This window comes from Typopeltis vanoorti, chromosome 19 (genome assembly GCF_054136105.1).
Source record: "Typopeltis vanoorti isolate ZY-2024b chromosome 19, IOZ_Tvanoo_1.0, whole genome shotgun sequence".
In the NCBI taxonomy this organism is placed as follows: domain Eukaryota; kingdom Metazoa; phylum Arthropoda; class Arachnida; order Uropygi; family Thelyphonidae; genus Typopeltis; species Typopeltis vanoorti.
Window position 1 is genome coordinate 14,058,299 of NC_143567.1, and position 27,585 is coordinate 14,085,883.

The 27,585-nt window shown below is 35.2% G+C and overlaps 2 protein-coding genes across 2 annotated transcripts in view; both read right to left on the reverse strand.

Moving 5' to 3' along the window:
• Window positions 1-27,585, reverse strand: part of LOC150095868 (cytochrome P450 4c3-like) — a 125,559-nt gene that overhangs the window by 84,633 nt on the left and 13,341 nt on the right. The window lies entirely within an intron of this gene.
• LOC150095869 (cytochrome P450 4V2-like) lies at window positions 190-27,522 on the reverse strand. The gene is made up of 8 exons (XM_090409532.1): window positions 27,288-27,522; window positions 25,196-25,265; window positions 23,602-23,728; window positions 20,462-20,647; window positions 16,042-16,215; window positions 13,812-13,878; window positions 6,573-6,752; window positions 190-353 (listed from the first exon to the last, which is right to left on the reverse strand). The coding sequence occupies exons 1-8, from the start codon at window positions 27,520-27,522 to the stop codon at window positions 190-192; spliced, it is 1,203 nt and encodes a 400-aa protein (XP_090265658.1).

Genomic DNA, 27,585 nt, shown 5'->3' on the forward strand with positions numbered 1-27,585 from the left:
GATTCAGGTGTTTATTTTTGTTTGTAGAACATATGATTGTAATATGAATATCACACAAGGAAGAGCGCTTGTTTACTATGTACAGTTTTAACTACAGTATGAACTTGTTGAAATACTGTTAATGATGAGTGTCCTTCATTCAGTTTCCTGAACTGCTTGAAATTCGCTTTCTTTAACAACTGTGTCTTCTTAATCAACACGTTTTATAAACGCAACGCGTAATCCATTTTCAGATCTCAGAACTACTTCGTCCACCAAATATAATCGGTCTCGTTGATCCAGAGACTTCAGATTGAAATAGCGAAGGACGTTGGCGACAACGGTTTTGGCTTCGAGAACAGCAAATCTTTGGCCTAATAAAGAAAGAAAAATCTGCATCAGATATTTATGTCCTAATAATCAGATTTCTATTAAACAGGAAATTTGCTCCTTTCATGATAAAAGAGAAACGCTCTTGACATTCTTTTAACACTTTCATTGCCAAGCTGAAAATTGGAATTTCGTGTGGTGGCCATGTTTTTTTGTTAGCGACGTCCACGCGATAACGCGTGATCGGCCGTTTGGTGAGAACTCGCATCGCGCGATACCGCGTGTTTGGCAATGAACATGTTAAGGTTTTCTTTTTCTGTTCTCATATAGCAGTGTCTGTCTTCCTTCTTTCCTGTACTCAAAGTTTGTGCTTTGTGAGGTTTTGCCTTGCGGCTGCTAACAAGTGTGGTAATTCTGAATACCGTGATCAGTCGATGCGTCCATTTAGAGCTGTTAAATGTTACAGTGTTTTTCGTTCTTATATCTCACTCTATGTTGCTGGCAAGGAAACTTATGTTTTGTGATATTTTTATTCTTCTCTAGCAGGGAATATTTTGAGAAAAACAACTTGGTAAATGCCGCTATAGTACAACTTATCGGCATCAGTTATCGTTTCTTTTTAAGTTTAATGAGATTGCTGTCGCTTCCGATTTCAGGTGAGTTCAATATTATTTCTGTGATTTCTTTGAACTGCTCAACTAAAAGTGGTCACTTTTAGTTGAAAAACTAAAATTTGGTATAAATTTGATGTAATGCAGCTCGAAACCAGTAGTCACCATGAATAGACTTTTTCGTGAATTCTGTACGTCATTATTATTATTATTACGTGACAGGGAGTCCAAGCGCTTAGGAGGGCGCTTTATTTTACTTCGCTAAATACATCTCATCCATTTGACTACAACTTAATTCTCCTACTACGACATCACTACCATCATCGCCATCCACCGTCCATCATCACAACAACAGCATTTTTTGTGTATGAATTGTGTGTGTTGCAAAGGCCGATTTCTCTGTATACGAGGGATGAAAAACTCGAATTTCAGGGAGAATAAAATCCTATTACCTCTCGCATGAGATCGTCTAACTCACCTTCAATTGAAAAGCCCACATAAGAATTTCCCTCGTCACCACGAGAATCGAAGGGCGCAATTCTACCGTTCTTCCAATTGCGCTGCGAAGGCACACGCGGAGGAACTTCCTTCAAAAGTAATCACGAAACATTAATTGTGTCCTTGTCGTATTATAATTAGTATATATCTTATCAAATTTACATTTCAAAACAGATGTGACTGATGAAAAGAAAACGTATGAAAAGCTGTTTTATTTTTCACTCAAAATCGTTGCTTTTAGCTAAATTATATTTTTGCAAGGAATGTGCAAGTAGTTCAGTTTTGCATCTAGCTCCGTTTGAAATTAGTCCAATTCACTTATAACATTCGGTTTACGGGTCACCATTATCAGATTGCAAAAATGCCATAATATCGATGATATACCGACTACATGGAATGCGCTTAGTAACAACCATCTGCGACAGTTTGTATGGCTACGATGAACTCCATATTTTCATTCATGGAAAAGGGGGTTTTGGTAATCAGTTGTTTTCATTTTAAGAGGGAAATGAAAAATACTTACCTGAGTTTGGTGAAAATTCTTCCACTTTTTAATATATCGAATCCCCTTTCAAGCAGCATGATGATTTATATTTCTTGTGTAATCCGCCTTCCGTTTTCACACCATTTTTGATCACCATTTGCCACTGTTGTTTTTGTTAAGTCACTGCCATTGTGATTGTTAATTTCTTAGCGTTCATTTATATTTTCGAAAGCTTTTTTACATTATTCATTTTATTTCTGAATAATAATAAACATGAAGTTTATTAGTCAGACTTTTGGCTATAGTCAAAGACATAGCACAGTTTTCTGGCGCCCAAAGAGCCATGTGGAAAGGCCTACTTTCGTCATCGGAAGAGTTCTCTCCCCCCCCCCACACACACACATAGTCCAATATGTTTCACTAGTTGAGAAAGAAACTTCGTCATAATCGAACTCACCCGATGTGCATTTGTCAAATAGCCACAGACAAAACTTTTGGAGTTAAAATAACAGATGTTCGCAAACGTTATAATTGATATAGTTATTTAGCATTTTTGCAATACGAAAAAATATGCTAAACAAAGAATACACTCAATCCACGGTTTCTTTTTTATGGAGAGATTTGCTATAAAATCTCTCCATGTTGCATTTCAGTTTCTTTCTCATATCTTTACTGTGTGTAGAGATTTTATCTATATGGTGTAAACAGTCTTTTCCTGAGCCACATCTCACTTTGATACGCCCTTAGTTTACTTTTTACATTTAACACTCTCCTTCATCAATTTCGCAATGTATTTTGATGTTTTCTAATTTGTTTTCTCAATAAGTGGTCGAGCTAGGATATTTATTATTTTTTTTTATATTTGTCATGAGTGCTTCCTCCACAGACAATACGTTTTTTATTGCCGAAAAGATATTTGAACAGGTTCCCCTGCGTGAGTTTAGAAAATATTGGTTCATAAATTTAATGATGACATTGTGACATCGAGGTCACATGCTGGTATCACATGAACATATAACATATATTGTAACTCTACGGGATGCCTTCCTTGAAGACGACTGTTATTCATACAAACTATATGAAGAGTATCTTACTATAAAAATTACGAATTTAATCTGCAAAAAATATATATATAGCTTTATATATGTATATACAGGATATTTACTTGAAAGATATTTGTTTACACGAACTTGACCTCTATGATCTGGTGTAATAATACCATGGGATAATAAAAAATATACAGGATATAAAACTGTTTATGTTCATCTTTTAAAACAGTACTATATGATAGCTTTCTTTAAACTTAAGCTGAGATTTAAAAATAATTTTGGCCTATGAATTTTGATAAAAGAGGAGGTTTCACACGAAACCTCCTCTTTTATCCTATGTCAGTGTGTTTGTGTATATAATTCGGATTGTAATAGATAATGATAACAGATTCTCCTTTGTTAATCCGATTGCATAAAGAGTATATTTGCAAACTGTATTGGTGAACACATCTGAATGACCGTATTGCACTGCACTTTCTGACATATTTTAAATATGAACAATGAAAAAATGCAATAAAATTCCTCAGTTTCACATTTCAAAGCCTTCATTTTATATCGCACAACTTCATAAATACGAAAATTGTATGCACTATTTAAAAATAAACAGTACAGATGTGAGCATTTATTTTCTCATTAATTTGCTCCAGTCTCTGATTGAGATGTCCAGTTTTTGTCTTTTTCCTCACAAATGCTTTCCATGGTTTACTATTCATCAGAACTGGCATAGGTAAGCAGTTCTATCAGATTCCATTTAGAACTTTTTATCACTTTTTGTCATTCATTACTTCTACTTTTTGGAAGTAGAATTAACAAGTTTAAGTTCCTTATTAACAATTTTAACACATTTCCAATAATGTTTCTTCTTTCTGCTCATCCATTTTACAAATGCACTGTATTTTGATCAACGTTTTAAATATGAGATAACCATAAAACATCTCATGTTACAGCATCACACATTAAAACCAGAAGTCAGATTGAAAAGAGGGTAAAATGGATCGACAGAAGCTTACTTCACCTTTCTCCTCTCCCTCTAAATTTACAAATATTATTTTCGATGAAAATACTCATGGAAATGGGAGCAGTTTTATCAAAAATCATGTCCAGATATGGACTGTTTTCTGAATCTACATCACATCAAAAAAAGAAAGAAAAAAAATCATGTTTCAGCTATTACTCCATAACCATCATCATCATCATCGTCAGCAACGAGTCAAGCCCTTCCAGTCTGATGGACCGATTTTAGGAAGGAGAAATCTGGAGAATTCGTGTTTTCTCACCGGACTGCTAACAACGATAAAGTGGCATTACAATGAGGTACCATTAAATAATTTGCATTTTCGTAGCATAGATTAGCTCCACTAGCTATAGTGCAGCAATCATGACTGAAGATTCCACGCTAGTGATCTGTATATAATCCATTCTGCAATGTGGCAGTTCTATGGTACCCGCCTTCCAATCAGGAAACGCTCATCTTGAAACAATAATTGTAATGATTGCAAACACGATTGAACAGAATTACATCAGCAGATTGCAGTTGCTAGCATAGCATTGCGAATTGAGCACAATAAAACATCCGTCGAATGAAATCGAATGCAGAATTAGGGCAAGGCGAAAACAACCCTCTTCATCTAAGTGGATCTTACAAATGATTTAAAGGCTGAGTATAATAAAATATCACCAACTTTTTACTGGAAAGTGATGAAAATACTTTTGTTCGATTACGCTTGGATAAAGAATTAAAACAAGAATAAAATGAAAATTGTAGAAAGTTTTCTACAACTTTCTCTGGTCTTGAGTATTTTAGTATTATGGTGATCACGTTTTGCTACTTGTATATCGAAAACATACGATTTATGCATTAATTTCTGCTTAGTATCTTCCTGGATCTAATCTTGCTGATGCGACATCAGTAAAGTTGAAAAGCGTCCGGGTATTGAATCTTCCCATAATGCACAGTAAGAGCGTTACATTATGGGTTGCTAAGGCAATTTTGGGATGTTGATGTGAAGTCAATTGCCTCATATGCAAATAGACTATTCGCGATAATATTTCACGTGCAAACTTTGTTTACGTATGCTCAGGTAAACCATTAAAATAAGAATGGAATTTCTTGTCATGTTTATTATAAAAGTAAGGAAAGTACTGTACTCTCACTCATTAAAACACTTATTTGCAGGAAGATTTGTTTATTTCTTTTGTTCGTTATGTTCGCGACGCAAAAAGCACATTATACAGAAGAAATTCGACAGTAAAATTAGAACTTGAATTTCCAGTGTGTTTGAAGACTGAAAGAATGAATAAACAGCGACTGAATACTGATTTTAACTTACGTAAGATTTTATTTAACTTAGAATTTTCTCCTTATTAAGACTAATTAATACTCCGGGTCTCTCTCTCTCTCTCTCTCTCTCTCTGGAATCCGGATTTCGCCATAGCTCCAAAAGTCGCTCCTGTAATGGATTTTTGCTGGCTGTAGATTAATCGCCCACGTGATGCTTCCTCAGATACTGCTAACCGCATTCGTTTTCAAATTGCACAGATTCTTTTCACGTCCACACTTCCACCTACGAATTTGTCTTATGATAAAGGGAAAGCATTAACTGTGCAAGACCGGAATTAATGTTACATAAAATCGACATTAATACTACAGGAATACTTCACATATCGTCCTCTTTCTAACGATTCCACTAACAGTGAATTTTGTTTGTTTTTTTTAAATAAAGATACTCATGGGTCGTGTCTCTTGCTGGGATGAGGAAACCAAGAAGAAATTTGAAACTTATCATGAACACCCTCCTCGATTGTATGGACTTTCTAAGATTCACAAAGGGAATATTTGTTACATCCTGTTGTAAGTGTATTGACTCTGATTGATACAACATTTTAAAACGCCTTTCTAAATGAGTTTTGGCATTCACGGGAAAATCGACTTCATTTATTAAGAACATTTCAGAGAAAAATTGTCAGAACTTCTCCTCCTTCGCCGCGGTGATCTGTTATTTAGCTCAGATATCGTGTCTGAGCTGAATGGCCTGAAATTCTCCCTAGTATGGGAAGCAGTTATTTACCATACATTCTGTAATCATTATTTTTTTTATAAATAATTAATTAATACTTTATTGTTTAAATATGTGCAGTTAGTACTTTAATGTATTTCAGACTGTGTTACTCTCTACCATGTACATGCAGCTCGTTTTATTATTTTGTTATTATTATTATTATTTGACACCTCGAGGGAGTCCAAAGACTCTTCGAGGAAGGGCCCTGCTGTACAACTCCGTCTCCACCACTCAATCCACTAACTACGCCAATGCCATCTACCACCACCACTGGTATTTCCACAGACAATCACATTGTTGAGTTTTCTTGTTTTCTCTTCTGTCATTTAATTTGAAATTAATATTTTTAATATCCATATTTAGTGGTTGTGTAGCTTTATGTTTCCACTCGTCATGTAATAAAAGAATAAAATCCAAATGAATCATTGATATTTATCAGTGAAGGACAATATCCTTTCTCATCCTGATAAAAAGGATCACGTTATTTCCATTTTACTTTTAATGAAATTAACCGACATTACTAACTCAGTTATGATTTATGAAATGCACTTTTGTCACTCACCTATGCAATTTCGTGGCCCAGCAGAAAACGGAACATAAGCAAAGGGATGGCGACCAACGCAGTTTTCTGGAAGGAATCGATCAGGGTCAAAAACCTCAGGATTTGGGAATGATTCAGGATGACGATGAAGCATGTGAATCAGCACTCCACATGTGGTGCCGTTAGGAATGTTATATCCGTCTGAAAGATTTGCGAGTTAAATTTAAAATGCTGTTTGAGGAAGACCTCGAAAAAAATTAAAATTCATTAAATAACACACACACACACACACACACACACACACACACACACACACACACACACACACACACACACACACACACACACACACACACACACACACACACACACACACACACACACACACACACACACACACACACAGAGAGAGAGAGAGAGAGAGAGAGAGAGAGAGAGAGAGAGTCTGTATGGAATTTAGAACAGGGATTCCAGATTTCAATGTTGAAAGAATAATTCAAATCTTCTCTCTCTTTCTGCATATAAATAATGAAGAAACTTTATGAACCGTTCTCTGACATCTAGGGAAATTACAGGAATTGAAGTCAAATACAATTAATAATCAACATTTATACTTGACTGCAAATAAAAGTATTGAAATTCTTTCTGTCGTTTCTAGTAAAATATATACTTTTAGAAGTTTAACATTTAACGGATTTACAAAATTAAAAAAAAAACTTAAATTTTTTTTAATTATCAAGGTGGGTTAAGGTTTGGATAATCTGTCTGTCTAGAACAAACATGGAAAATTTCCAAGCCCCTTTTCAGGCTTCCAATATGCAGAGTGAGGGTGGTAATAGCAGTTGTTTCTCACACACACACCATGGATCACCTAAATTTGCATAATTTTCAAAAATTACATTTGATATCGACCACGGTGTCAACATTGGTTAATTATGAAAACCCAGGTGACTATTTTGGTTTCAAGCGAAGAAAACATAATACACTTCTAGAATGTAAATCAGTTATGTTTGTGACGTCAGTTTTACAAAAAAGGCGTCATGAATGTCCTTCCCCATCACCTGGAGATATAGGCCATGGCTAGCAACTACTCCACTCCCTCATTTCCTACTTTCTTGGATTTCTATGTATTTCTAAAATGATATACACATCCGATTGATTCCTATAAAAAGCTAATCACTTCATTGAGTTTCATTCGATTATTCAGTTTTTTTTTAATGCTTATTTTAATATGCCTTCAGTCCGTGCGGTTAGCCTAGTGGCTTTGCGCTTCGCAACCATATCCCTGGGGAAGGAGTGTCCCAGGTTCGATTCCCGTCGGAGACGTGAGGAATTTGAGGATCTTCCTCAGACATAGCCAAGTTAGCCGGTCTTGGCTGCGGGCAGTAGGGTTTTTTCCGCCAGTTTATCTGGCGTTTTTCATCCCGCAAGCAGGCAAATCGGCCTCGTGCACATACGCTTCTACAGTCAAAAATATATACCCCCCCCCCCCCAAGCGGCAGACCAGGCGACAGGTCGGCTGGAAGTGGTACTAACAAATAGTCGCATCTAAGTAACACGCGGACCCTGCATAGGAGGCGGGAATAACGCGTAGTGAAAGAAGAAGAAGTCAGGACTCCACATTATAACCCAGTTTTCTGGGTAACCTTTACAGCTTTTATGATATGTCCTATGAACTTCCATTTCCTATCCACCAAGGTCCCAAGTCCATTGTCTCCTGTACTTCCTGAAGCAAAGATCCTCCAACGTGATAAACTCATTCCAGCTTTTCTAGTTAAAGTGCATAACTTTATATTTAGCAACATTGAAATGACATCCCTATTCTTCAACCCAAAGCACTATCCTATTCAAATCCTCTTGCAACAGCATTAAAATTCTTGACATTGCTCTTCCTAGAGTAACATCATCAGGATGGCTCGAGTTTGGTTCAAGTCCCAGGTTCGATTCCCGTCGGAGACGTTAGGAATTTGAGGATCTTCCTCAGGCATAGCCAAGTTAGCCGGTCTTGGCTGCGGGCAGTAGGGTTTTTTCCGCCAATTTATCTGGCGTTTTTCATCCCACAAGCAGGCAAACCGGCACCGTGAACATACGCTTCTATAGTCAAAAATATATCCCTCCCCCCCAAGCGGCAGACTAGGCGACAGGTCGGCTGGAAGTGGTACTAACAAATAGTCTCATCTAAGTAACACTCGGACCCTGCATAGGAGGCGGGAATAACGTGTAGTGAAAGAAATAAGAAGATTTTAATATGCCTTCAGATGATTCTATTATTATTGCCTTTACAGTCACTTTTATGGTTGCTGACGATCGTTTATTTGTTATGTGTTTGGTTCGAATAGATTTCACATCTAATTGTTTTCTCCAATACTTAAGAACTGAAGTGAAAGAAAAAAGCTACAGTCAATGGTAACGATTTGTCTCCATTCTTAAGAGTATGGACTATGGACTATTGAGTATGGACTAATTTTCTATGCTTGAGGTAAATGCTCAGAAAAATAGGAAACTACGAAATGACATAGAAATAAGAATAAGTCAGTTCTGGAGAACAATCAGCAGACAATCGCCGGAATCAGCCCGAGACGAGAAGATGTGTTTGTGACTTGTTTGCCAGCATTCGTTTGATGTCTCTCTCCTGGCAAAAATCAAAAGTAGCATCGAATGTTGCGAGTCAGAATGGTTGGAGGATGATATTATTATTGTTATTAATATCTGACCACTATGGAGTCAAAGGACTCATCACTGGAGGTCCACATACTCTTATTTCAAAAGATCAAACTGTGCCTTAAACTTATTTATACTTTTAGCATTTACTATACTTTCAGCCACCAATCACTGTTCATTCAAAGAACTTGCTCATCACTCCCCTACTTACATCCCTATTATGCAACTTCCAGGGAAAAGTATCTTGTTGTACTTTTGTTTCCTCTGTATTAGATATTTACCAAGACTAATGGTAAGAAGTCAGAAACTATACTTTTGCAGGGAACTAGACAAAAGAACCATTAGAGTTGAGTTAATGAGATTATCTGAGTGAGAGAGAGAGAGAGAGAGAGAGAGAGAGAGAGAGAGAGAGAGAGAGAGAGAGCGGATTAGAATAGCTATGTGATTGCTATTTTATAGAAGGAATGAACCGTGATCTCAACCGATTAGAGAACAAATGACATCTAGAATATACTTCATTGACCATTGGTAACGAAGAAAATAAGAGACACAGGAGTATTGGAAATGTATAGAGTTATTTAGTGTTCTCGAAGCACCGAACGATTTGTCTAAGCTCCTCAGTGATGAGAAATGTTTCTCTGTACATGCCGTTTCGGTGTGACGTTAGAAATTAGAAAAGGAAATCCTGTTGGAAGATTATTTCGATTTTAGGAGAGTTGAACCTGAACAAATCAACTTTTAAATAAAGAACATCAAAACGTTTAGAAGTTGGTGACATTAGAGAAGTGTTAAAGAACATAAACGAATTCATAGACAGAACGAGGTAAGGAAAGAAGATCAGAAAGAGGAGATTCGTTATTGGACACTGATATGGAACATCAGAATGAATGTATGCAGAAAACACCTTTGAGATGCAAAGTTTGAAAGAATTTGTACTTCGTAAAAGTGAGATGAATAGTAATTGGATCAGCCACAAGTTGAGTTTCAGTTAGGAAATGGAAAATTTGTTCAAAGTTAGTAAATATAAAGTTATGCACTTCGGTGTAATGAGATATCCAATGTCGTATTATATTGGTGGGATTATGCCAGAAGAAACTGATCAGGCTAACGATCTTGGAGTGTGTTAGTAGATGAGAAGTTGAAGTTCAGGGGCCATATAACAAAGATTGAAAATACAACTCAGAGCAGTTGCAATAATGAAACGATCCTTGAAATGAAAAGATCAGGAAGTTTTTTTGCCTCTTTACAAGACCTTAGTGCAATTTCGTTTGGACTATTGTGGCCATATGTGGTCTTTTGGTTTTCTAAGTGATGGAGATATAGTGGAAAATGCAAATTAGTGAAATGTAAATTACGAAGACATATTGAGAATTGTGGACTTCAGACATTAATAAACAGGAGAAAGGTGTGATATGATGGAGACCTACAAACGTCTGAAAGGTCATGTAGTATACCAGTAGATGGAATTTTTAATTTTATGGAAGGTGGAGAGAGGATGATAAGGTCCATGGAAGTCGAGAATGAATGCAATCAAGAAAAGGATGACAGAACTCTATTTTTCTCACGTAGAGCTGTGCGTCATTAAATGCTTGCGTTTAGAAATCGTAAGTACAGGTAGTGTGAATGATTTTAAGAAAGGTATGACAGCTGATGTTGGTGATTTGTAGCTTTCCTAAATGAGATCTTTACTCCCTGGAGGTCATCGGTAATAATAATAATAAATTTGTGTTGTCATGGCTATCCAAGGAAATTTAAAAATGTTGACTTATATAAATAATTTTGAGCTATATAAATCCCGTCTACTACCTCATTTAGGAAAAAGTGTTTGATAACAGCCGGCTTGAATTGATTTCGCTTAACGTTATTGCAATTTGGACAAATGAGTTTCACTTTAACTCGCATCACGATAAGACGAGAGGTGAACGAACTTGTAACATATTAGTGCTGCGTGTGTAGCGTTTAGCTAGATTTGGGAAAGAAGGAACCTATTGACATTTTTCTTGAATATCTGGAGATTGTGGTTTGTGGTTGTTGGGGAATGCGCAGAGAGGAAGGTTCCGGAGAATTGAGGTAGATAGAACAAGAGAAAAAGAGAAGTATATTTCGTATGTTTGTAGCTGGAAAAACGCACCGAACCTAGGATGTTGGGTAGGATAGCTGTTTCTTGTATTTAGACAGGCCCAGTGGAAAGCGGAAGAACGATGGATGTCAGTTCAGTGGAAGTACTTGTAGTATAGACGTAGATCTGAAACAGACCGCCGTTGAGGTAGTGGTTGAAGTGAGTCACTGAAAGAGTGGTCATCTGTCAGCCGAATCGCTCTTCTATGGATAGCGCCAAGAATTATCAGGAAGACTTTTATTCCCCATTTCAAACATATGAACAGTATCCCAAGAATAGGCGTATTGATGGAGATTTGTACAGAGGTAGTAGCTGAATGGACGAAAAGTGGCGTGCATCTTGAGCGAAAAAAGATTCCTGGTTTTTAAGAGGCGGAGGAGCCAATTGGAGTGATGTGGAGAGGCTAGAAATAAATGTCACTCCAAGGAGAGAGAGACAGAGAGAGAGAGAGGGAGAGAGAGAGAGAGAGAGATTTAATTCTCTCTAGTGATTTGTACATTGCTGGTCCAACAGTGAAAGAGGATGAAGAGGCTGAGAAGGAAGTAGGATGCAGGATATTTACAAGCTAGTTGGAGGAACTGGAGAGAGAGAGAGAGAGAGAGAGAGAGAGAGAGAGAGAGAGAGAGAGAGAGAGAGAGATGGCTGGAGTGCTGTGCGATAAGAGAGTGCCGATCAATCTAAAAGACAAAATCTATAGGACAGTAGTGAGACCAGCTATGATGTATGCCATGTAAACTGTGGCCCTGAGGCCACGGTTTACATAGCATACACAACCTCCATCTTGTCAACAGGATGGAGGTAGTGGAGATGAGAATGCTTAGGTGGATGTGCGGTGTGACCAGGAAGGATCGTCTGAGAAATGACTATGTAAGGGGAACGGTGAATGTTACGAATTTAGGAGCGAAGATACAGGAGGCAGGGTTGAGATGGTTTGGTCATGTGATGAGGAAGGAGGAAACGTATGTGGGAAGAAAGGTCATGCAGATGGATGTGCAGGGGAAGAGGAAGCACGGGTGGGCAAAGAAGAGATGGAAGAAGCTGGTGGAGGAGTACCTGAGGATGAAGAACCTGGATGTGTTTCAGCCAAGAACAGGAGGATGTGGAGAAGACTCACCACAAACAGTGACCCTACTTAAGTGAGATAAGCTGCAGAAGAAGAAGAATAAAATATGTTTAAGTGGATTTGAAACTGATTTCAGATTATAGACTACAGACTTTAATTTAGAACCTTGGCTGTCCCAGCACCACATGGAATGCAATGGAATTTGCGGTGTATTAAAAAAAAATCTGAATTGCATTTTTCCTCCTCATTATTACTGTTTTATTTAATTTAATTGCTGCTATATGCTGTCCAATCTGAAGTTGCCTTTTTGCGACTTAAGAATCTAAAATTCATGTCATTCTCGAAAACATCTCCAGACGGACTTGTTTTGAACGTAGCAAGTGAATACGTAATCTGTTTACGAACAGAAATTATTCAAGAAATCTTCATCGCTTTAGTTCCCGCTTGAGATTTTAAAAATGAGAAGGCGTAAGATGCTGTCATTTTAAATCAGAAATACCTTCTCAAAAATTAGAGTACTCTTGAGCATGGTCGTGTTAGAAGCGGTCTCCAGTACGCCATTTCTTAGTTTATATTTACCTTACGGTTTCCAATGAAGGCTCCAAAACATTTCAGTTCTGGAAGTGTTCATTCACATTTTGATCGTTGAAAAGATTTGTAACCATGCGCCAAGGCTCAGCATTATCAACGGATGTTACGTTTTTTTTTTCACATTGAAATCAACTTTAAGGCAACTTGATAGGTTTATTTTTTTCAAGTTTGAAGCAGTACGTAATGCATACATTTATTTCCTATCCATATTCTTGAAATAACATTTTAATAATGTGTAGATTGCGATCTACCAACACGTAGTGGCATGTGAATAATAACTGAGAAAGCATCGTCTTGTGTTGAGATTATCAACTTTTTGATGATGCGTCATATATTCTTTTCATGGAGTTTGCAGTCGTAGATATTTAAGTATACTTTATTTTCTGTCAGAAACATATTTTACATGCTTTCATTTTTCTTTCATCTTTAACACATGCAAAATATAATTTTGATGTTTTTTTTTTTTTAAATAAACCACAGTTTTGAAATTAAACTCAACATTGAGTTTTAAATTTTACTAAATCTTTAACACTTAAAGTTTAAAACTAACGAAAATGTAATTCGAGCTTACGCATACAATATTTATTAAAAGAGCTATAAAAACGAAGAAGTGTACAATAATTAGGAAAAAATGTAACCACAAAAATATTAAACATGATATTAAATTATAATGATAATTCAATTCGAATTTATATATATTAAAACCTACATCATGGTAATTAGTTATATTTAACCGAACTTTATCATATATTAGCAGTTAATAATCAAAGTTCATAAATTCAAATCCCACAATATGATATTAGGTTGTGGAACATTGTCTACTCACTTATAACAGTGTCTTCACACAATTTTCTTCCAATGAATGGAGTTGGCGAATATAACCGACGACCTTCCTATAAATATTAAGAAAAAAAAATTAATTTTTATCTTATTTTCCTTAGCAACTATATATCTCCAGGGTATGCTACCCTAGAGACACAATTTCTTAATCTCTTGTTTCTCAAAATGTATGTGCTATAGGTGTAGTTTTACTAAGTATTCGCTAAAGACAGGATTAGGCTCTGTCTCTTCTCTTCCATGACTGAAAAATTCTCCTACAAAACCTCCTACTTCTCCATTTGCACTAATAAAAGCACTTCTTTCCTTATAGGCAAACTGCTTATAAAGCATGGTTGTTAAAACTATCGGAACATATTTAGGTCTGTAAGTAAAACCAGAAGAAGAAAATTGATATCCATTATGCTATCTTAGATGGTATACTATATATTGTGTCAATGTGGATCCCATTATCTTGACAGAAAGAAAGAAAGAACGAAAGAAAGAATTAAAAGTATATAGAAATGAACAAACTGAGAAATTGAGACTAATGCAACCATAATGAATTCGTTATTTCGTGAGGAATAAATAAACTGAGCAGATGCTCTTGTCTGAAATAAGATTTTTTTTCAGCCAAAATGGTAAATGGAATCTTCCAAATCTTCGGAAAACTTAATTAATTGATTATGCCGCTTTACGAAATTACATTGCTGATGTTTTTTGTAATGGAAATTTCGAAGATCTTTGTAACTTTTTGAAAATATTAGAAACTAGTGGCGCTACCTGTTGCATCTTTTTGTTGTCGAAAGCGGCAACCTTCATTAGTGTTGCGTCAACTGTTCATAACATTTGTTTCATTAAAAGCCGAGTTATAGTGCCAAGAGTGACAGTGTGTTTTGACGAACTGTCGGAAAATGAGTTTCAAACAGAGAGCTTCGATTGACTTTTGTGTTAAATATGGTAAAAGTTTTACCGAAACGCATCAAATTCTTCAAAAAAGCATACGGTGATGAATGCTTATACCGTATGCAACTTTACGAGTGGTTTAAGCGATTTTAAAGTGGTCGTGAGACGCTTGAGGACGACGAAAAGCCGGGCGTCCAAAAACTCGATTGAACGAAGTTAACATCCAAAAAGTGCCCGATTTCATCAAAGAAAACCCGAAATCGTCCGCGAGATTGATTGAAGATGAACTGGGGATTCCAAAATAAACTGTGTACAACATTTAGACCGAGAATTTGGGCCTTCGTAAACTGAATTCGCGATTTGTTCCCCACAAGTTGACCGACGACCAAAAAATATATCGAATTGAACGCTGCAAGAACCTCATTAAAACCGCTCGTAAGGACTCAAACTTCCTTGAAATGATGTTACTGGTGATGAAACGTGGTATTTTGAGTATGAGCCAGAAACAAAGCGCCAGAGTGCTAAGTGGAGACCACCAGAAGAGGGGCATCTGAAAAAAAGTCGCTTGGAGAAGTCAAAAGTAAAGACAATGCTGATTTGTTTCTACGATTCCAAAGGCATTATCCGCAATGAATTCGTTCCGCTTGGCCAAACTGTCAATGGTGAGTTTTATCTCGAAGTTTTGAAGCGATTGATAGCGAGAATTCGTTGCGTACGGCATGAATATCGTGATGCAGGCAGCTGGTCACTTTTGCACGATAATGCATCATCTCATCGTTCGAACATTTGAGACAGTTTTGGAGCAAAAATCAAGTTTGTGTGTTTGATCACTCGCCATATTTACCTGATTTAGCACCCTGTGACTTCTTTCTCTTCTCCTGACTTCATTTGCCGATGAAAGGAAAACGATACGACATCATTGAAAGTATCTGTGTACAACATAGCGGCAGTATCCACGACCCTCAACAGTATCCCGAAAGCCGATATAAAAAATTCATTTAACGAATTAATTGACCGTGCCAAACGCTGTATCGAAGATGATGGAAAGAATATTGATTGAAATAAATTATTTCAATAATTATAATTGGCCTGCGTTTTATTTTTTATCAAAAGTTCCCTTTATTTTTGTACAGAGGGCGTATAATGCATATTTTGGTACGTTTTAAGATTTATATCATTAATCTTATGAAACATTATAATGTTATTTATTAGCTCTTCACGTGCTGAAGTTTATAATGTCTGTATGCTATTTTTGGAGCATAAGTGCATTGCGGTGGATGTAGAAAGCAAAAACAATCTGCAAATATAATAGAAGAATATTCTTTTAATATTACCTTCAAAACACAATCTAAATATTTCATCTCCTTAAGATCGTCGTGTGTGACAGGGCGTTCAAAGTTATCACCAAATATACTATCTACTTCTTCTTGAGCTTTTCTTTGAATGTCAGGATAGAGTCCCAATGAATAGAGGGTAAATCCTAGGACCGTTGCTGTTGTGTCGTGACCCTATATTATTAAGAATATAAATTAATGAGCTACTTTAAATATTTATACTTAAATATGTTATATATATATATATATATATATGAACATATATCGCGGGAAAATTCTTCGCAAGAAACTTTGAAATTCTATTTCATGTCATTCCCATATGTGAAAAAAAGAAATATTTTATGTATTATTTATTATTTCGAATTTTTTTATTCCATATGAAGTTATTAATATTTTTTATTACTACAGGCTCTGTAGATGGAATATTAATTGTTACAAAACTGGGATACGATGGTTAGGGAGAAAGGACACCATATTTAAGGATCTTTACGGACAATAGTTATTTCCAACTAATATTTACATATTCCTATTTTTCTATTAACTATTCTAACTATTAATAGTTAGAATAGATATTAGGGAGAATAAAATATTTAAGAATAGTTAGGGAGAAAGGACACAATATTTAAGAATATTTATTCTTCTAACCCGTTCACTATTTTCCTGTTCTGCGCATTTAGACATCCATCCAGGTGTGACAGATTTTTTATCTGAACTAATTCAGAAGGTGACGTGTTTTGTTTCAGTTATTGAATACACTTGTATTTTGAAAGTCATTGCACTTTTCCTGCATAGTAAAGACATCTTGCCCCCTGTTACAGAGCTATTTTAAAATCATAGGTGCATTTTGAGTAATTATATTAAAGAAAATGATAATAAAATTACGTAAATGTTATCATAATGGTGTAAATCAGTATAAGTAAATTGCAATCTGCGGCTTCAATACTAGTCTTTACCTTTTCTTCCAATACTAGTATTTTATAACACTAAGAAATTTTAAATTTTATATTTATTCTTCTTAACTGAAAAAAAATATAGAAATGCATGCTCCCAAAATGAAATATGTAATTAATTACTTCCCTTGTGAACCGTTCAAAAATATAAACTAATCAGAAATATCGTGTTGTTAACAACCGACTAGATGGCGTACCCTCTCGAAACTCGCAATGGGCATGGATGTTTGTAATTGTTTTTAGGTGAGGGATGAAGTTCGTCGTCTGAAAATACTAGCATTGGAGGAAAACGTAAAGACTAGAAAGACTAGTATTGCAGCCGCAGATGGCAATTTATCTCATGCTGATTTATGTATTTTATTATAATTTTCTTTAATATAATTACTCCAAAGTGCATCTATGATCTTTAAATAGCTACGTAAACGACAACATGTCTTTCCTATGCAGGAAAAGTGGAGTCATTTTCAAAATACACGTGTATTCAATAACTGAAACACCTCATCTCCTGAATTAGTTCAAATAAAACACATCTGGATGTTTGGCTAAGTACGCATAAAAATAGTGAACGGTCCCAGAATAAATATTCTTAAATATAGTGCCCGTTCTCTCTGAACCACCCTATTCCAGTTTTGTGAATGAAATATTATCAATTAAAAATATTACTTCACTGTATAAGAATAAAATATTATGAAAATCTAATTAAATATAAACAAATAATACATAAATACACAAAAAAACTATATCTTGTGAAATTTATCTTGCATTGCATTTACTATCGGTATCAATGCATTATCGTTTCAGTTTCCTAGCGAATAGCGATGAATTGTCCGTGACCCACATTCCGCCTTTATACCTAAAAATTCGTATCTAATTAGGATGAAATGTTGAAATGTTGTGTTTTTAATTAAAGTAAGTGTTAATATCTTATTCTCGTTTTCTTCCTTATAAACTGTTACTTATGGTGAAATCAGCATATGACTTATAAAGGTTTTGAAGCAATTTTCGAACCTGTTTTATTGATTAGCTGACATTAAATTGAATAATTGGAGGACTGAGATGGTCGAGTGGCAACTCTCCAACCAACAGGCTGTGGGTTCGAATCCTGCTGGGATTATAAAATTTCATTTGCCCGGTGTGAGAAAAAAAATGTGTTTACTTTTTCTCTATAGAGAAAAGTAAACCAAATAAAGCATTTAATGAATATTAATCTATTTCTCTTGAGGTTAGGAAAATTTTCATTCTGTGAATAAAAATATATTGAAAAAATTCCTCAGCCCACCTACGACTCTGATGTATTATAGATTTGCAGCTTTTCTTGGCTGGGAATCACATTAAAAACATTCTTTCCCGTCAAATCCAACGAAACATTTTACATAAATCATTTTATTATATTTATTTATTGTATTATTATTATTTTCTTCTGCACGATGCTTTTTGGAAAACAAGCTGCCTCTTCACAATTATCGGGCATCCAGCAGTCAGCTGCCATTTCAAATTGAACCAGGAATGCTCTTTAATCTGATCTGAGTAATATCCTATCAAGTGTAATCTCCATCTAGGAGGTTAAATATTATGTAGATATCCATATATAGTATTTCTCTCTTGCTGTCGTCTGCATAATTTAGTCCCAGACAGTCCTTTATGTTTTTGAACCATGTGTGTCGCTGTTTTCCATTCTTTCGCTTGCCCACATATCATATTTTCTTTTCCGTATGTCCTTTATTAGCATCATTTTAGTATCAATCATCTCCAAAACTGAACTTCTTCATTCCTCTCCCTTTGGACTTATGAGATATACGGTGTCCTTCCTCGTCTCTGGAGCATCAATAATTCTTCTTTCTTCCTTGTTTATTGTCCTTGTTTCTACTCCATAGAGAAAAGTAAACCAAATAAAGCATTTAATGAATCTTAATCTATTTCTCTTGAGGTTAGGACATTTTTCATTCTGGGAAATGTTGATTGCAATTTCTTTTACATTTTCCAGTTAAATAATTTTTTTTTTTACAATTAAGTATCCTAAATAATTGTAACATTTGACTTGTTGTATAATTTGGTTTTTACTTCGGATTTTAAAAGTTTTCTGCGCTTACTGTCATTACTTTCTATTTCTTCTTTTCAAAATTTAATGTAAGCTATATTTTTACCCTGTATTTATTTGCTTTAATAACTTTCGCAAATATTCTCGTTGTCAGAAATCAACGCAGTGTCATCCATTTTTGTATTTGGAAAGTTTCTGGTAGTTCATTGTTGATTTTTATGTCTGTAGTTTGGTTCCGGTCTTTATTAATGTTTCTGTTAATTTCTTAAAACATCTATCCAAGTTTCTTTCTATTATCTTTCTGATATAGAAGATGCCCTTTCTTGTTGCTCTGTTTTATCATGTATTATTTCTTCTTCTTCTTCTTCTTAATAATTCTGCAATTGAGCAGGTTCTTCTCTTAGTAGCAAAAACTTTCCTTCCACTCTCTTCTGTTCTGAGCCTTCTCTTTCAAGGTTGTGTACCTGTCTCCATTCAGCATCTCATCTAGCATTGTTTTCCTCACTCTTCCTCTAGGTCTTTTTCTTTCTATTTTTCCTTCTGTTCAATCATTTCACGCTCTTGATTTTATTCTTTCCAATATAATTCGTTATAGTAATTATATTATATAGCTCATTAGGCTTATTGGTCTGTAATCTTTACATTCAACCTCTCCAGTCTTTTTTTTTGTCGTTTTGTTTTCTAGTGATTATAAAGAGAGAATTCCTGAGTCCATCAGGAACATACCTAATTTCATATATATGGCTAAATACTTTCTTAGGTCTTCTATTCCATTTTCTTCTAGGGCTTTTAACATTTCTATGTGAATGTCGTTTTCAACATAAATGAATTCATTTATTAGTACTGGAATAAAATATTTTCAACGTTTTTGTAACCGCAAGAAAATCACATAAAGTAACATTTCGACAATATTTGTTAAAATCATTGATATGCTAAAGAAGTGAAAAAAAATAGAATGCTTATTTGAAAGCATGATGTGCTTGTATTGATTTTGTCATGTAAGAGTTGTATTTCAGGCAGTACCTAATTAAGAAAATCATCTAAGCAATTCATTAAAAGGCAATCGGTTGTTTATATCTCGCAATGTTGAGTTTGAGGTTGGGGGAGGGGAAGGAACACGGAATATTAAAGGAGAAAATAAAGTCGGTTGAGTAAAGAAAAAAATGACTTTTTCTCAAAATCTTGGAAAGGGCAGGTCAGTTGGATACAACGGATTCAATTTCATTTTTACGAGATATGGTTCTCTATTTCTTTTTGAGTCTATGAAAAATGAAATGCTGTATTACGGCACTAATTACTATGCATCACAAAACATGACGTCAGAAGAATGTTTCAGATTTGCAATTCGTTCAATGTAGAATTTAGTTATCCTGTTTAAATAATGAGGATTCTCAAACAGACAAAGTTTCTATATCAATGTTCGTATACATACTGCAAACATAAAGTTGTCCACTTCTTCAGCGATGTCGTCCAAAGATAACGAATTATCCTTTATATGCATTCGTAATAACAAATCTAGTAAAGCTTGTCGTTTGTTCTTCCTACTGTTTTCCCAGATTTCCCCTTCTTTTTCCATTCGGATCCTTTCTAAGATTTCTTCTTTTCTCTCTTTGATTACCTACACGTGGAAAAAGGAAAGTGTAAATAACGAATACATTTAGCATCAAATGTAATAAAATACATGCTAGTAAATGTTTATGCTATTTGCTATTTGACAATATTAGATTCCTTAAGTAGATCGTGGCTGGTTAGTTTATAAGAAGCAGCGAAGAACTGCTACATGTATTCCTATCCTTCTCTTCCGTCCTAGGAAGGGTTGACTCCCTTCCTAATGAGGGTTTACTGGCGTATGAATGTAGCCGGTTCGCCATTCCTCTGCTGCATTCCCTAAGGGCGATATTCATGAGGGTAATCCGTGTGTGTTCACGGGGCCGGTTTGCCTGCTTGCGAGATGAAAACCCCCAGATAAACTGGGTGGGGAGAACCCTGCTGTCCACACCCAAGACCGGCTAACTTGGCTGTGGCTGAAGAAGATCTTTGAGCTCTTCATGTCGTCGACGGGAATCGAACCTAAGACAGTCTTTCCCCAGGCATGTGGTTGCGAAGCGCAACGCCACTTGGCCAACCGCGCGAACGCTACATGTATTATGCCTTTTAATTCTGTGTATGTGTGTTTTCCGAAAGTTGTATGTCTGATTTCCCTGTTTTCTGGAGGAATAATCCTGTCGTTGCCTGCATGTAACTAACTAACTAACCAGCTACAACCTAACCAATACGCTCTTACAGATGTTCCACGAATCCCCAGTGATTGGTGGAACATCTGTAAGCTAAACCTATCCAACCAAAGAAACATGTAGCTAACTGTTAATGGAGGAGCCTAGTTTTAAGTAATTCAGTTATTTTATTTTTTTAAAAAAGCATACAAAAAGAATGAAAATTATGTACATAAATACAAAGTTCTAGCGAGTAATATATGGCCATTACAGACTTGGGCAAACTGTCTACTGGACATGAATTTCAAGGCCTATTCGAGACCACATCCTGCTTAAGAAAGGCTTATAGTAGCTTGAATAATTCCATGTTTGATCTCCATAGCAAAATTGCTTCTGGACTCTCTAACCCTTTGCCAGCGGTATTTAATTCACGGTATTTAATATGAGATAAATTTACAGCCCTTTTTAGGGATAAGATTCTCATAAAAATGCATACATTTTTTCAGCGGTATTTTAATATATTGTAACTTAAAAGTTACCATTGTTTTAAAGATATTTACTGCAATCATTTTAAATATAACTATTTTAAATAAAACTTATATTTTAGTATTAGGAGTATAAACAAACTACTTGAAACTTTTAATATTTTCTCCGGAAATGCTTTAAAATGGAGAACAAATAGGTTCACTATATACGAATGCTATTGTGAAACACAGTTTTTTTAGGGCTGTCTGCAATCGTTTACTTGTTTATTTAAATTAATAAAGGTACCTTTATGGCATGGTATTCTCAAAAAATATGCCTCTATTTTAAATGAAAATGCATTTTTAAACCAAATTGTTTCTTCATTTAACTGCTACCTACTCAGTTTTATATGCATGCGATCCGTTCCCATTCTACTTGCTTAACTGTCCAAATGACAACGGCTAAAAGTTCAGTTTTATACATCCTTTAAATAAAATACATTTTAATACAACATTTAAATAAGCGCCACAACAATTTTAAGTTACTCTATCATGTACCCTGATGATCAATGTGTCTAGCGGTAGTTTAGTAACTTTACCACCAGTAGTGGGCAGCAGAAACCTGCAGAATCCTCGAATACTCCTAAAGAAGCCGTTGAGTCATCTGTGCAACTCGAAACTTCTTCTAATAGTCAACTTCGTAAACAAATAGGCTCACGGATGCACTCAACAGTGTCTTTACGAGTATTCCTCAAATAAAATACTTCAAAAACATTGTGGTATATATTCTGTAAAAGTTACAGAATATACTGCATACAACTAAAACTTTTCAGCATATTATTAAACTGATAGATAAGCTAATTTCGAATTCGCTGTGATTACGAGTGAAAGAGATGGAAGATCTTAAAGGACCGTTTCCCATCAGAGCCGAGTTGATTCATAACTCAGGTCAGGCATAAGTCAGGAACGTAGCAGGCACTAGTGTTGAATTTAGAGTTCATGTTTACCTAGATCCTGAAAGTAATTCTGCTAAAATAAAGTGCTAGGCATTTTTTTTCGGAGTTAACAACAAACTGTAGTTTTTCGATATGGTACAAAATTATTGATCATTTTCCTGTTAGACTGGGCACTCACTCAGTTCATGAAGATAGACAAACATACACGGCGTGGAGTAGACAAGTACCAGTTTTCTGCTTATTCTCTATTTCCGACTGAGAGCAAACAGAAAATTAACATTGAATTTCTTCATAACTTATGAAAATATTGCACCTACAGTTTGTCATTCATAATACTTTATTACTGTATCTTAATTTTTTCAATAAATATTTGCATTCTTTTGTGGAAACTGCATATATATCGCTAGATACAAACTTTGCATTAACTAGTAGAGCATTTAATTTGAATTTTGTTTAGGGATCTACTTTTTATGTGAATCCCATCCATCCGCGAATGGTTGAAAAGTTATGAACCTGTATTTAGTACCGTGGGGTGGGCTAAGGGTTAGATAACCAGGAAATCCCTCTAGTGACTGAACATGGAATGTTTAAGTTTTCCAATCCTCCAGTAAGCGAAGTGGTGGTTGTCTCACAGCTGGTGATTAAATTGATCAACCGCCTAAAACATGCCAATAGTCCGATTCATATTCACCACTTATTGGTTGGAGAGCGAGTACACTGCAAACTCAGCTCAATGAAGCTAGCAATTAGGGGGAAACTAAGTCCAAGTACTGCCTTGCACTTTTCACCTCAGTATTAGAATGGCCTTCTCTCTGCCTCCGTGTAATACAAATAGCGGACTTCGTCCTCTGTTCAGTAGGCCAAGGAATACTCGGTCAGTGAGCATAACAAACATGTAAAAGCTAAGCAAAAACGTGATAACCTCACAGAGTCGCTTACCTCTCGAGTGTAGCTGTCCATCAGGTTCAGATGCTTCAGGAACATTGCTCCTTGACGTGTGTTGTAAAATATGAAATCAGGCCACAGCCAAGGGCTGATAAAACGGTTTACTATCACTAAACACAGACTGTTGAATGAAAACAAAATCATCCATGAGAATAATTTTAATAAATTGATACAGATTAATAAAATATCACATATCACAATTACAAATATATCCATCTTAATTACACGATTTTTACATTATACGATTATAGAAGACTTCTTTAATGAATAATTAATTTTATTATGAGCGTGAGTCAGAGTATTGTCATTGTTTATTATTATTATTATTGAGTGACAGCTTCTCTTAATGTTCGCACCATCGTAATCCGAGTAGTTGCAGTAGGTTTTCTTGTGGAATTATTACTCATGTTGATAATTCATCAAGAGCAGCATGCAGTAGTTTCGATTTTGTGGACTGAATCTGTATAAAGTTGCTGCATGATGGATCCTACATCATGAACCAGCATGCATAAAATCGTCTGTACACATTTAATGACTCATTGATTACCTCCAGGAGTTTCAAGATCTCAGTAGGCCTCAGGGATGTCTTCTTCGTTGTATTTATTACTGATGAAACGTGGATCCATCTCTACGAGCTGGAATACGAGAAAACCAGTGTTTAAAATGCAAACACGTGACATCCTCTATAATAAAAAACAATCAGATGCTTCAGTGGATAAAATGATGCTCATTTATTTATTGTATTCATAAAGGACCAATATTTGAACATTATTTAGGTCAGGAATACTATAATGAGTAGCGTACATTAGAGTGGAATGTTGCCTAATCAACCCAACCACGAACGGACATAGTTGAAAGTGAATTCATATAAGTGAATCCTATGAATTTCTAGAGTGGTGACATGCGGCTCCAGAGAGCGCTGATGGTTGAGAAGCATTTTTGGTTGTGAGATCTGATCACTGGAAAGCGTCTACTGCAATGAAATGAATTTCAGTCTTTGGTTGAATAGTTGATGAACCATGTTTTTTCTATAACTGGACCGTTTTTATTTGACGAAGCGATTTGAACTGATAATAATAATTCAGTTTTCTGTGGATGTAAAGTAATGCATGATATACAAAATCAGTATTAAAATTTATCTAGCCATTTATTCGTTTTAACTGGACCACTTTTGGCAAAATTAAGCAAAACAGAATTATGTTCCACTAACTGTGATGATAAGGAATATCACTAATAAAAATATGATAACGAAACTCACTATTTTATTATTTTTTTAAATGTGATACTCCCCCAAAGGTTGCAAACGTATAGTGCATTAATAATCTGTGTAGGCTGAGGATTTTGTTTCTATTTAGATAATTTTTGTATAGTTTTGTGTTTTCCTATTTTCGTTTTTTTCATACTATATCCACTATGCTACTGGAGGCCACTTTAGGCTTCCTGTAGCGTGGTGGAAATACTGTGGGCTATTCACAATCAAAATTTACGAAACTGTATGCTGTAATTTTCTGTTATTTCAGTTTTCGTCACCAAAAACTTTTTTCTTACCCTAAATTCACATCAAAATTTTATAAATAAATTAACTTACTCGTGCACTGCTTTCACATAAATGTTATTGCTGTCCCTTTGTGCTCCAATATTTTTACCCATCGCGGTCTCTGAAAAGAAAGAAAACAATTTATTTTTGAAAGCTTTACGCTTGTTATATAATTTTTGAGGTAATAATCTGCTTTCGAAATCTTTTTTCGCAATAATTTTCAAATAAATTTTCAAATTTTCTCAATAGATTAAATATTTGTGAAATTGGAAATATTCTTGAGAAGTGTTTGCATTGATGAAATCATTTTAAAAGATTAAACTAATAATTGCATTATTCTACTTCTAAAATATTCTGAAATTGTCATAAACTGTGAAACTAGCACTCGGTATCACCAGTAAAAAATACTGATTGTAATATAGAAAGCGTTTTAAAAGAAACGAAAATTCTCTTTCTGATCTCCAATCACTATGAGAACAGACATCTTATCTCTTATCTTTTGCGATGAACGCCATTTCATAAGCGAAGAAAATCAAACCAAGATTTAAAAAAAAACGAAAATGATCCTATTATTGATCATATTTTTAACATGCGAATATTAGCAAATGCAACAGCAAAATAAATGCATTTCTTATTCTCAGCAAAGAATTATTGAAAAATCTATTTGTATAATTTGGATGCAATAAAACTTCGTGTAAATCCGTTTTTTTTTTTTCAAATTGTATTTGAAAAAATTTCAATTTTTTCTTATCATTAAAGAAATAATTCGACATAGCGAGTCATTAAAATGGGTTTTCCCCATTATACACAGTTAAGTAACATTATGCACATGTTATGTAACTAAACCGACTCAGCTGACTTATTCCTTTACGCACTCCCCCCACCCATGAAAATATTATCTTCATAAACACTTTCCCTAATTTCTTCTAGCGTGTAGAATGCTCTGTATTTCAGCATAAATTCGATAAAACACCAATAGAACACAGCTTTTCTTATTTTCGAGAGTATGGATTCCTCAAATTCGCCCGTACTATACTGTGCCAAATTTAATTTTTTAGCGATTCTTGGTCATTTAGCGAACACTTTTGCTATTACTCTGTTATATGTGCCTTGGGGGGGGGGAGAGTGTGTGTGTGTGTGTGCAGTGGTAACTAAGCAGAACTGACGTGGCCATGATTTAGCAGAGCAAGTGTGGATATTTCCATGGGTATGAAAATAGAAAGGGATCTATTACTTTGTAATTTTTTTTCCTTCATACGTTTTTTTTACTGTTAGCTCGCTAAGAAATGTTGGGATTTCTTAATGATTAGAATATAATCTATGAAACTTTTGTCGTAAACCGCAGTAAAAGGCAAGGCTTCTATCAAATTATGATTACTTTCATCCTGTAGATAAAGTAGTATTACTGAGTGTCGAAAGCGAATCCTATTGAAATGTTCACTTCATCCCTGTAGGTGAAATCCACAATCACTTTCGGATGTGAATTTTATGCCCTTTAGGCTCAGAATTGGATGTTTACAGGACTTTTCAAGGAATAATAACCATTAAAATGAATAGACCACATACATGCCGATAGCACTATTCTCTGTGCCTCTGGTGTCCTGCCTTCTCATGCGAAAGTCACATCTAAATGCAAGTAATTGATCAAAAACAGGTAGCATGTTAATTTTGATGATTATTCAGATTCAAATTGAATTGCCGACTTTCCATCTTTTATAAAATAATTAATAGTTGTTCGCTTGGATTTAAGGCCAGTTAAACTAAGTTGTAAAAATACGAAAGTGGATGTAATATGTTCGGACAACAATTAGCCTCTCAGCTACAAATTAACTCTGGTTTCGTATTTCCACTAACAATTATAGTTTATTATGCACATGCAAATTAGTATTAGCACTGCACAAGTTCATTCAAAACTATCAAAATCTGTGAAAGAATTACAAAAGATTGATTATTAATGAAGTTCTGATCAATCGTAAACTGATCGGAAGTATCTTAGAATTTCTGGAAGTATCAACAAAAATACGAACCGAAACTTAGACATTACTCAATATGCCCGTGATATATACAGAAATCTGTTGCATATCGGAGTGTTTCGAATAATTAAAAATATTTCTCTTTGCAAAAAAAGGTAAAACATGCTTACCACAAAGAATATCCAAGGTGCAAAGTGAGGACCATCTTGCAATATCTACCCACGGATGCTTCTTCGTTGCTTTTTCTAGTTCATCTACAAACACTCGAGATTGCTCATCGAAGAGCGGAATGAAGTCATCCAAGATGGAAAAATGAAAAGTGGGCGTCATAAGTTTTCTTCTTTGTCTCCATTTAGTTCCAGAACTAATGAAGAAAGAACGTTGTTTAATTGATCTTTTCTCCATTACAGGTGTTTATATAATATGCTGTCTAATTCATACATTAGATGGGTGTAGTTTCAGCGAGAA

Excerpts from the sequence above, each read along its gene's own strand:
- LOC150095869 (XM_090409532.1), bottom strand. The coding sequence starts at position 27,522 with ATGGAGAAAAGATCAATTAAACAACGTTCTTTCTTCATTAGTTCTGGA. Across the intron at positions 25,266-27,287 it reads CACCTTGGATATTCTTTGTG|AGACCGCGATGGGTAAAAAT; the intron begins GTAAGCATGTTT and ends CTTTCTTTTCAG. Across the intron at positions 13,879-16,041 it reads ATTTAGATTGTGTTTTGAAG|GAAGGTCGTCGGTTATATTC; the intron begins GTAATATTAAAA and ends TAATATTTATAG.